The following is a 12,111-nucleotide window of genomic DNA, read 5'->3' as shown; positions in this document are numbered from 1 at the left end:
CTTAACATTTCAAACCATTCACAACAATCGTGTGCATGTAAAATGCATATGGGTGTGCCATGATATTGAGTAAAAACCCAAAACATAATATAACATTTTGAAATATAAAAGTCCTGGCATAACATGCGTAATTCATTTAAAACGTTTATGGAAACTATAGCTAAGTATAGGTATAAAAACAAACCGCTCACTCACAGATACACAGTAGAAACAAAGTCTCCGAGCCTTGCTTGATCTCGTACGTCCTCAGGATACGTTTCCCTTAAACGTGAAATTACTAGTTCAATTAGTTTAATAACACATACGGAAACTTAAATAAAACCTTCGTAGATTGCTCAAACATAGGGTTTGAATATACAAAATCGATCTACTTGATGTCATGGACCCACACATGTCGGCCACACGCTGGTCGGAGGCCGGATGTGCCGCCACAAGTGGCTGCATTGGTAGCCATGCGCCGCATGCGCCGATGACCCATGTGAGACCACGTGCACCCACGCGCCTACGAGTACAGCTGTACTCGCCTTTCTCACGAGTTCCTGCATTTTGCAGGTTGAAGGTCCAAGTTCCAGAGCTCCTAACGAGCTCAATTCTAAACAATTCTACAAAGACCAAATTAAAGCTAGGAATGTAATGAATCGATCCATATTCACAGAAAGTTCAAATGTGGTTCGTGTTGTCCAGGAATTTGGCCTGAAAGTGGCCAAATGGCCATGGTCAAAAATTTCGAGAAATCAAGATTTTTCATCCCAAATTTACTTCTCATATTACCAATTGGTATTATGGTAGAACCTTAACTTTCTTCATGGTAAATACGGTTAGCAAATTTGTTAGTATTTGGTTAGACTTGTTAGACTTTCTATTGTAAAAACAGAGTGTGTAATTTGAATGTAGTTGGCTAATAGGCTCTTGCCTATCACCTGTTCGATCCTATGCGTCAATGAAAGTTAGTATTAAAACAAGTGATCTTGGATGCCAAGTGTTCGAGATCAACTATTTAATGGATTGCTCAAGTCAGAGATTTAAGAAAGGTTTTGTTTTCAGTCCTCTGTGATATATTTAGAGTTTGGGTATGATTCGGTTCTGAATTCTTAGTTCAATTGATCTATGACCCCTTCTTGGCTCAGGTTCCTGCCACTCCAATGGAGGAGACTGCTGTTCTTGAAATTAACAGGTCGCGACTAGGTCCAAAGTTGTTGTAGTCATAGTCCATCAATGGCTTCCCATCCTCATCAAGGTATGGATTGTCTTCATATCACACCTTACTCATTTGGGTAGCTACTGCCATGTTGTTGGGTGAAATTGGAAGAGATTAGAGAGACATTGAGCTTCGGTGCCTTTGTCGGCTTCTTGGGTATATTTCTTCCTTGGTGTTGTTCGCATATCAGCTTTCTGAATTCTATTTTTTGTGACTTTGATCAGTGCTTTATTCTCTGGTGTGGAGGAAAGTTCAGAACTTTATGCAGTCCAAGTGTTTGACGAAATGCTCAGCTCAAGTTTGTTTGGTTTTTTTTTTTTTTTTTTTTTTTTTTTTTGTGTTGGTTATGTTTCCTCACTTTCTCTGAATTCTTTGAAGAATTGGAATGATTTCTTGCTGCAATTGTTTATGTGACTTGTGAATCATCTTTTCTAGGTTTCAAATTGTTTCTTCTGATATTGGAGTTCGATTTTGTGGTGAATTTTGGTATTGAATCATTCTTTTCAGTCAAGAATTCGTAAATGTCGAATTTTGGAAAATTGAAGGACTTTTAGGCATTTAATTGTGAAGCTCAACTATAAGAGTTCTACAAAATGGTTCTAATTGAATACCAAGATTTCTAAGGCAATATGTCGTGTTTGATATCTTTTCGGTGCTCATTGTCGTATGACTCAGAAAGTTTTGCAGTATCCAATTCTTGTTTCTCTGCTTCATTAATATTCTGCAATTCTGTTAAGGAGTTTGTGCAGTATTTTCTCCTTATCACAGCCTATAATGTCAAGTCTAACCAGCTCAGTTGTTAGTAGGTATCTACTGTAAGTCCGGTTATACGTGTCTTTGAAAGAGATGAAGTTTGAAGAAGTTGTTGACTTGATGGTAAATCCCACGAAGGGTAATCCCATGTTATGAGTAGGTAAATCCCACGAAGGGTAATCATACATAGATGTTGAATTTATGTTGTTGAAATTGTGAAGGCCGATACCATTGTTAGAGAAGTTGTTCCTGGTAAAATCGACAAAGTGCAATCCTGCGGTATCATAGTTAAGGCTGATGCCACACTATAGTTTGTTAATTTTCTGTTTTTGTAAACATTAAAGGCCGAAGCCAATGTTGAATGAGATTGTTGATAGTAAATCCCACGAAGGGTAATGCCGTAAAAAGTTGTTATACCGGCATGAGGGTGTGCTACGACTACTTTGTAGAAGGTTGTTCTTGTGTGAAACTCATGATAGAGGTAGAGGAATACATGGTGTCTATCTATAAGGCAATGGAAGAAATTTGGATTGTTTTCACATACGAAGGTTTTTGGTCAACAGCTACAAGAGGTCATGAGGTACACCTTGTTTGATTTAGGGCTTTAGGAAAGCTAGAAGCTTCGATGATATGGTTTTAGTATTTTTTGGCATTACAGATGATAGGCCTTGTGGATGCTTACTCTCTGTCGTATGGTCGTGTACAGAAACTAAGGATGAGGATAGGGTGCTTTCTTGTTTGTAGCAGGCTAATCCAAAGTTGGTAACTCTAGTCAAAGTGCTACATATGTACAGATGTATGGGTATCATTTCAATGGTGGTTTTCCAAGTCTACAGTTTTAGTGCTATCATGTCTCAATACTTCCAATCTCAAACTGGGTTTCTCTAGTTGAGATTGAGGGGGAGTATTAAGGGTACAAGTCAGCAATACAGTTAGCAAGTTTGTTAGTATTTGGTTAGAGTTGTTAGGATTTCTATTATAAAAAATAGTGTGTAATCATCATTCTTTCAAGTCAATATACAAGTCTCATATTTCTCTCTCTAAATTCTCTCTAGTTCATCTTTCTTAGTTACTCTTTCTTCTCCATTTTCTCTTCGATTCTCAAATATTTCAATGTAGTTAACAAGAATAAGGCCTATTTCGTTAATGTTCATGAAGTCTGAAAATCAACTAGCTAACAGATGTCTTAACTATAGCAGTCTCGAGCCGAGCATATCATAACTCACTAATCTTGTTTAGTGAAATTTCCTTCCCGTAGAAAAATCATGACAACAAATTATTTCTCATGAAGGATTATAAAAGCATAGTCTTGTGGACGACGAGTTCATATCATTTTATTGTAGTTGGTTCATTGCCTCATGTAGCAGCAAATCCATCACCACTTAAATTTAAAATATTATTGTATATCTCTAATATTTAGCAGAATTCTCTTTGTCGATCAAAAGAAGGTGAAAGACCATTCTAACCTATCAACAGAATTTAAAAATAAGAATCGAAATAAAAGTTATCACCAATATAGTGAATCACGCAGAGATATGGCTGGCGTGCCCAGATGATGAAGAGCTAGGGCTAGGGGTCCAAGAAGGGCGGTTAAGAGTTCAGAATCAGACTTATGGGCAGATGAAGGGCAAAATGAGTCAATGATCAAAAGCTGCAAGGGATTTGACACATTTCTCTCTCCCTCTCTCTCTTCTCTCTCTCTTGTTACCAAGGAGAAGGAAATGAAAATGGGGCTGATCCAATTATCATATGGCGCTACTAACTCTTTGTAATTTGGTTCCAATTCCCTTGTGTGGTTCTTGAACTTGTAGAGATGCTAGTCAATCCATCGTGATGACACGATGCGGTCCCACATTGCTGGAAGAGGTATTACTTGACTGCAATGTTTTTGGTTCTGCACTCTTGAACTGCACATGTGGAAAGGAGGCCAGTTCCTGAATGGACTTCTCAATTTGTTCGGTGTAAGCAACGACGTCGCTTAGCAGCGAAGCAACGGTCACAGCTGGCACCATGTCTAGGAGGCGAACTTGATCTCCACCCACTCCTGCCGCTGCCGCTGCACTAGTCCTAAACATGGATGTGAGGTTGTTGGCTGCAGCTCTTGATTTTGTGATGTGGGAGCTGGCAGCAGCGCATGGCACAGTCAATGTTTTGAGTGCCCATGCTAGCTCTTTCAGTGCTTTGCCTGATTCTGAACTCATCTTCATGCACAGCTCTTGAACTTTGTTGCTTTGGATGTTCAATGGTGTCTGTAAAAAGTTTTAACTTAATTAATGTCATCAAGCAAATTGATTAATTTGCACAATTTCATTTAATATATGTCGTGCAATAATATGAAAATTTGATTAGGTACAATGTATACCTGGATTTCAGAGTTGAGGTAGCCATTGAGAGTTTCAATCCGGTAGGCGCATTGCCGGGTTAAGTTTCCGATTTTGAGATAGTGCCTCCAAGGATGACGGTACCTAAACTTTCCATGTCTAGGCTCCCACCTTGCAAAATTGGCCTGCAAACATGAACGTATAGTTAGTATTGTTAGACATGATGTTTTACTAGACTGATTTAGAACCGTTGATTATGTAGACTCACTTAGTAGGATAAAGCTTTATTATTGTTGTAATGTTAGGTGTTTTAGGATACATACAGCCGACCCCACTTAGTATTATTAGGCATTCTAAGATTCATACACCCGACCAGTTAGTGGGATAAAGCTTTGTCGATGTTGTTGTTCATTATGTAGAATCACTTCTGAATGCGAGATTTTGGTTTAGTCTAAAAACATAACGTATCATATATATAATGAAGATCACTATTTAGAGACTGACCTGAGTTTCTTCACTCTGTTTTGAATTGAGAACACTAGTATATCCTTGCAAATGTGCCCTATTAGATTCTCCATTGCCAGCTACTTTGAAGTATTCATCCCCAAAACCTGCAAATTTTCAATTTTTTTCAACCTTGTGAGTTTTCGCGGCCACATTAATTAGAAATGAAAATTCCAGCAATGAAATATCGCATTCATCAAATAATGTACCTTCCAAGAAGCTCCCGAGCTTTTCAATGTTATTGGCAACTGAATTGTGCAGATCATCACCTGCCCATACCGGGCAAATGAAAATGCACACAAACACAGCTGTGAAGGCGCCTATGAGGATTGTCGACACCCTCTTGTGAGCCATTTCTAGTATCTCCTCTTCTCTGTATCCGGACACCGATATCAAACAGAATGTCAAGATAAAAATGAGCAGTCCATAGTCAAATCTCGCCTTCATCCGTGGAAAGAAGCGTATAAATGTCACCGATGCAGCTGCATACAATGTAACATTCCATAAATTCCCAATTCATAATTTTATGATATAATTTATCGAACGAATACCCTATTTCCTTTTTTCTTTTTGTATATAGAAAATGAATACATATGTTTTTGTGATCAAATTTAGTAATTTTACCTAGTAGAAAGACGAAGATGCCAATGAGAATCGGATGACCTATTTCTCCAGAAATATTTGCCAGGTGATGAACGCCAAATCCTAGAGCACCTGCTAGGAATGTAGCCAAGATCCTGTTTAAACCTCTTCCTAATGTTGCTCCTGCATTATCAATTACAATTGATTCGATTAGAATATCGAACGATTAGACTTCAGAATATCGCTCGAATAAGAAAAAAAGTTGCCCTATAAATTAGCATCTTCTTAATTGGAATTATGAATTAAACTCACAAACAAGAAATTAAATTCTTAGATAACTTAAAATGAAAGAAAAGTGATTTCCGCACTCTTCTTATGATTGAGGAAATCAAATGAGAATCATGCGACACAAACAAGGGAAGTGGTGTACAATGAGAAACTAGGAGTGTGAAAATTACTACCGGAACGAAATTTTCACAATGTGATAATGGTAAGCAAAAACGTACCTACTGAAAATTCGAAGACAACAACCACAGTTATAACAGCCCACATGGTAGTGTCACCAAGACCGTTATAGAAGGGCTGGACGTAATAGAGCAACGACACCAAAAGAACTGCTAATCCAACTTTAAGAGAATGAACAATCCTTCTGGGATCATCTTGTCCAAGCTTCTTTAATTTTATTGGAAATTCCACCACCTTATTCATTACCTTCCCACACAAACGCATCGACCTGACTGCCATTTTCTCCATCATTGCGATTGTTCCGATCACAAATTGCTGGAGATGCCATTTTTATATTTGTGTGCTTAGGAGGATGAAGCACAACACTTTTCTGAGAGAGATTGACTGATTTTCTTGCGCTTTGGAAGGAAGTAGCTAGTTGTTCATATATAGTGAAACAAGATACGTATAAAGTGAGGACGAAGCTGCCTGGAAACCGAGATCAAGTGCGTCTTAGTGAAAATACAGTTTGAAATAAATACACTTTTTTTGTTTTGTTTTTTACAGTATGATATTCTGAACTCTCCTAGGCCATATTTACATTAGCCAACTGGCCGACTAGCCTAACTATCATACTATTTCTATAACCAACTGACCTAACATAGTACGAATAGGTAGATAACTAATAAAAATAAGAAAAAAAATGTGCATAAAGAGATTGCTAACTACCTTTTCATTTTACCTTCTCGTATCTTTCTTATTTTCACAATGTTTATATGATAAGTAAAACTTATCATTCTTCAATTTCATGCCTTCAAAAAACATTTCAAATTAAAAATCGTTAGCATGCTATTGTCATCGACATTAAGATAATTTAGTGCTTAATTAATGTGTAGCTATTAAAACCACATTTGCTGACCCTCTTTCTAGTATTATCAATCGGTGAAGTTCGCATCTATTAAAAAGGTGGCAAGCAAAGTGGTCAACAAAAGCGGTCCAAATATCATTATTCTTTTTCCGATATAATGATATATTTACACTTAGGGGTTGAGACATTAAATTAGTATTGAACTTGTTATTCATGAGATCCCAAACATATAGAGTTTTTCTGATGAGTATCGTTTTGTATAAGGAAAAAACATATAGAGTTCTTCTATTTATTGGTTAATTGAGCAAATCGTGAGCATTCACATCTCGATCAAACGGAACTGTGCATGATTCTCTCGTAAATTGCCTTCAGCAAGGTATGGCATTCATGGTTTGAAGAAATATTTCTTCATAGATACAAGACATTCATTGCTAATCTAAAAAAGATATTATCCTGTGGACGTTAGCAGACGTTTTTCATTCTCCAACTGATCCTTAGTAGCGTTTCCAAAGTCAACCTAACCGGTTACCTTTGTGGACAGATGGTACTACTTGTGAAAGGAAGTACCGAATTTGTAAAAAGTTTGCACAGATAATATCCGTATTAAATAAGTATTGAATTGTTAGAGCTAGGTAAATGAACGTATTTGCAAGAGCTAGCTAAGCTAGTACACGAATAGGACTTCCAACATCACACGTCTCGATCTACATCCGTGAGACGAAAATATGTCCTGCTGTGACGGTGCTGTCTTTGCATGGACCACTAGTATACCAACCCAACACATGTTACAACCTGATTTGTTTTCACTCTGCAAACACGAGTAGCCCTACCTACTTTGTCATTTTCTTCTGTAATTTGCTTGAGGATGAGTGATTCGCAGCAGAAATCCTCATGGGGTCGATGAAAATCGGTGCACCACCTTTTGTTTGGGACCGTCGTTTTTCCAAGTACGAGACGTACTTAGATAGCTGGTCGGAAACAGATGGAGTTATTTATTACTAGCCTTCATGCATGTGCTTACACAAGTGCATAAGACATTTTTTGAATCACAATATGCTATGTGTGACTTACACGTTTTAAATGTATCAAATATTTGAAGTAAATAAATAATATTAGATTATGCTAGAAGAAACCCCTCATAAACCAATTAAAGTAGCTGAATTTACATAATAAAATCGATCTATATAGAATTTACAATAAGAATAGAGAAAATAATATTTAATGAACAATTTATTGAATCACATTACTACTAGCCCATTACGAGGCTAAGCCCACCCCTTCCTCCTTAGTGTAGATAATATCGTTTGTTAAAAAAAAAAAAAAAAAAAAAAAAAAACACCTTTTTTATAATCGGCATTACACATCTCTTAAAATGTTTTGAACGTGTTTAAAAATAGAGAAAATAATATTGAATGAACAACTGATTGAATCACATTATTGCCAGCCCATAGTGAGGCTAAGCCCACCCCTCCTCCCCATTAGTGTAAATAATATCGTTTGTTAAAAAAAAATTATTTGATAACTAATTTAATCACATTATTGCTAGCCTATTGTGAGATACTAATTATAAAAAAAACACAAAAAAATTAACTATAAGAAAAACACTGTTAAAATGACGAAAATACCCCTGCCTTCTTTGATCTGACGACCCGTCCCAAATTATTATATATTTTTCTCCCCGAGTGTGTAAAGTGACGAAATGCCCTTGTTGGCTTGGTGATGTGGATGCACATATGTAGTTTTAAATTATTTCCCCGCCTTTGTAATTAAATCATACTTGATGTCACAAGCGTGTCGACGCGAGTTAGGGTCGAATCGGATTTCTAACGAAAATGTTACGGCGTTTAAAGATCGAGATTGGGTAGAAATATAATTTTGGGTTGCCTATCACTTATTCACCAATCATTTTAGTCCCTATATTCTTAAGCCAATCAGATTTGGATTGTTTTGTTTTCCTTGGGCCAACTACAACCTAACTCTCTCTCTCTTCCTCATGGTAGCCCAATCAGGGCTTGTGATCATTTTCTTCTGACCAATCCCGTGCACACACACACACATACACCCACACATGTACGCATCCTTCTTCTCTTCCTCACCTTCTCGACCTTTCCTCATCCGTACACCATGGCACCCATAAACCCAACCATCATCAACTCGCATGGATCGAGCTTTTGAAGACCACCTTCATGTTCCTTGCAAGCTTAGGAACCTAACCGTACCCTTAGTTCGAAGAACGAATCACGGGAACTCGAGAAACCATAACCTCCGGCGAGGTGAAGTTTGCTCCGTCATGATCCTGATGTGATTTCAAGGTTTTAAGGCTTAATAAGGTACCCACTCAACTTCTCTAACATCTTGGAGCAATTTTGGAGTGGTTTGGACGTCGGAATAGTCGAGTTCTTGAAGTTCCAGTTTTGGTCGGTTTTTCCAAGGATAGTTCTAACCGTTTTGCGTTAGATTTTGGACCTCTAATAGGTATGGTTGTGTTCTACTCTTCAAGACTTCAAATTCATATAAGTTTCATGGATTTTGGTTGAGGATTGAAGAGGATATTAAACTTTGAAATTTTTCCAGAAACCGGCAACTGCAGACGGCGGCCGGCGGCGGATTCCAGCGAGTTACTGGAGAAGAAGAGGAATATTCCGTCAATTTGATGGAATATACTGACGGCGTCAGGTAACTCTGTTAGTATTTAACAGAATATTCTATTATTTTAACGAAATATTCCCTAACACAGTTAGGGATTCTGTCAGTGTGCCAGGCACGTGCCTTGCGCGTGGCCGGGGCGTGAAGGCTTATGTGACGTCCAAAAATTATTCTAAATATATGGGGGTGTTCGTGTTGTCGAGTAGATCATTTTGGTATATTCAAATACCCTATTTGAGCAACGTATGAGAAGTTATTCCTCGGGTTTATGTATATGCTTTAAAATTAACAAAAAATTAGTTATTTCGCATATAGGTGAAACGTACCCCGAGGATGAGCATGGAAAAGCAAGATTGGGGGGCTATAATCCTGCTACTTATCAGTGAGTGGGCATTTTCTTTATATATATATATATATATCATGATTTCTAGAACATTTTTTTAAATGCCATGTTGAAAATGAGTTACATTTTAAGTGTTTCATTATTATCAATCGTGAATTACATTGTTTGATGTTACGGAGGCTCAGCTAAGCTTCAAGTGAGTACGTTGTGATGGTATTGGTTGCATTGCACATTGTTATGCATGGATGCATTTAGAGCTCATCAGTGCTGCACCTCGGTGTTAATGCTCCTGCTCGAGGTTAGGGCACAGTCCTTCATGTGATGCCTACCTTTCACACCGCACGCTCACCTTGGATCCAAGTTTGGTGCTAGCCCTATCGTACGGACCACAATAGGTGGTTCTGACTCGTAGGTGACCCACGATTAATAGCACAGCCTTCATGCGATCGTAGTACTTGAGCGCACATATTTACACCTAGCCCTGTCATACAGACCATAATAGGTGGTTCCAACTCGTGTGCTAACATATACTAATGAGCTATGGGTCCAGTCGTACAGGCCACATTAGGTGATTCCGACTGGCATATTACTTTATATTGATTTCACCTGGCTTACATCTTTTAGTGCGGAAATGTTATGACATGGCATATTTCAGTTTTTATTGGCCTTGTGCATTGGTATTCGTAACATGATCGTAGCACTTGAGCATACATATTTACACCTAGCCCTATCATACAAACCATAATACGTGGTTTCGACTCATGTGCTAGCGTATACTGATGAGCTATGGGTCTAGTCGTACAGGTTACATTAGGTGATTCCGATTGGCATGTTACTTTATATTGATTTCACCTGGCTTACATCTTTTAATGCGGAAACGTTATAACATGGCATGTTTCAGTTTTTATTGGCCTTGTGCATTGGTATTCGTATGTGTATACGTAGTATTATTTTCTGGAAACTATACGGGTTTTATAGTGAGGGGTTATTATGTTCAGAAAAGATAAATTTGTTTTTAAACATTTTGTTTTGTTCACTCACCCTTCTGTTTTGCACCCTTCCAGGTACTAGGAAGCTATACATCATGGTGGCTCACAAGGACTTCTCGGCGGTTCTGACGATCTACTAAATAAGTGTAGGGATCTTCTCCTGTTTTGTATAATTAACACTTAGTTGGTTTGACTGCACTGTTGGATTGCCTATGCTCTGAATACTTGTATTTGGTACTTGATCCCTTTCACGCACTTATTTTTATCACTAGTTAAATACGCTTAGGTTAGTTTTTATTTATTCGCATTTACTTATTCTATTATCACTTCTATTGTGCACTTGGCTACGTCACCCTTACGTGATGGCTAGCACGTCTTGACTTCGGTCAGGGTGTGTCAGTTTGGTATTAGAGCGCTAGGTTGGGCAGTCCTTTATTTTTGTTTAAGCCCTAATTATTTTGATCTGTTATGTCAAAACCATGCCGCCTCGTAGAGAGCCACGTACTTCTTTTGAGTCTAATTTTCCAAATATTGGACAACTTGGTGAAGCTATTGCTAATGCTATTTAGTCCTCACTTTGTCCTCCCTAAAGGACCCCCTTGGAGATTGTATATAACTTGAAGCTAAATGATTTCTTTAGTAATGAGGTGCTCGAGAGAGGTGAGCTTTGGCTCGACCATGTTAAGAAAACCTTTCGGGTGATGCAACGACATGGAAATATTTCAAATGACAGATGGGTTGAGATAGCCACGTGGTTCTTGCGTGTGGAGGCTGCATCATGGTGGAGACAGGACTCTTTGCAGATGTCAACGGAAAATGTCACAAATTAGGAGATTTTTAAGCATCTATTTCAAAAGAGATTTATACCCCTGGAGTATTTGGATCGCAAGAGGGAATAATTCTCGAATATGAAGTAAGGGAAGAACTTTTCGAGGTTTTACTTCGGGTTAAGGACTCCGAGAATGCTCCGATGATAGTGATGAGGAGGAAGAAAAAGGTAATGTTCAGAAAAATAATAATAAAGATGAAGGGCAGTCATCTTACAGTCCTCGCAAAACACTGAACTTTAAACGAAGTGGTACTAGTTCTGGTTCATCCAGTGGTGGTTCAAGTTCTACTGTACCATGGAGGGGCGGTCAGTCTTCATGAGGTTCTCGATTTCAGAGATAGAGAGATTCTAACAGTTCTAGTGCTCCACTTTGTCGAAGATGAAATAATCGGCACTTTGAGGAGTGTAAACGAGGTAACAGTGGATGTTTCACTTATGGCCAGATAGGGCATCGGGCTAATCAGTGCCTGCAAAATCAGCAGAAACCCCAGCCTACTACTTTACCACCAGCGGTTCCCCTTCAGCAGATTCAAGGGCTTCGTGGTTATCCCCCGACGGGTTACAATGGTGTTTACCACTATCATGGGGATGTAGCTCCGTATTCTGGTAGAGCTTATCAGTATCCAGTTAATCT

The 12,111-nt window shown here is 38.3% G+C and overlaps 1 protein-coding gene and 1 long non-coding RNA gene across 2 annotated transcripts; one reads left to right on the top strand and one right to left on the bottom strand.

Moving 5' to 3' along the window:
* The first annotated feature begins 664 nt into the window (after positions 1-664).
* Positions 665-1,704, top strand: LOC125472216. Its single transcript, XR_007254152.1, has 2 exons — positions 665-1,031; positions 1,128-1,704. It is a non-coding gene; the product is annotated as an uncharacterized LOC125472216 (long non-coding RNA).
* A 1,629-nt stretch (positions 1,705-3,333) lies between these two features.
* On the bottom strand, positions 3,334-6,283 carry LOC103965072 (aluminum-activated malate transporter 2-like). Its single transcript, XM_018651856.2, has 6 exons — positions 5,865-6,283; positions 5,401-5,541; positions 4,986-5,258; positions 4,777-4,883; positions 4,314-4,457; positions 3,334-4,200 (listed from the first exon to the last, which is right to left on the bottom strand). Exons 1-6 carry the CDS (start codon positions 6,112-6,114, stop codon positions 3,772-3,774), a joined length of 1,344 nt encoding a protein of 447 aa, XP_018507372.2. The 5' UTR covers positions 6,115-6,283; the 3' UTR covers positions 3,334-3,771.
* Between the last annotated feature and the right edge of the window lie 5,828 nt (positions 6,284-12,111).

The sequence above is a fragment of a genome, unplaced genomic scaffold, assembly GCF_019419815.1.
Source record: "Pyrus x bretschneideri cultivar Hongxiangsu unplaced genomic scaffold, Pyrus_bretschneideri_v1 Contig67, whole genome shotgun sequence".
Lineage (NCBI taxonomy): Eukaryota > Viridiplantae > Streptophyta > Magnoliopsida > Rosales > Rosaceae > Pyrus > Pyrus x bretschneideri.
The sequence above is the reverse complement of the archived record's forward strand: the minus strand, read 5'-3'. Positions and strand labels throughout refer to the sequence as shown.

Coding starts and splice junctions, on each gene's coding strand:
- LOC103965072 (XM_018651856.2), bottom strand. CDS start 6,114: ATGATGGAGAAAATGGCAGTCAGGTCGATGCGTTTGTGTGGGAAGGTA. Junction 5,542..5,864: donor TGTCTTCGAATTTTCAGTAG/GTACGTTTTTGC, acceptor TTGATAATGCAG/GAGCAACATTAGGAAGAGGT. Junction 4,201..4,313: donor ACCTCAACTCTGAAATCCAG/GTATACATTGTA, acceptor AACTTTTTACAG/ACACCATTGAACATCCAAAG.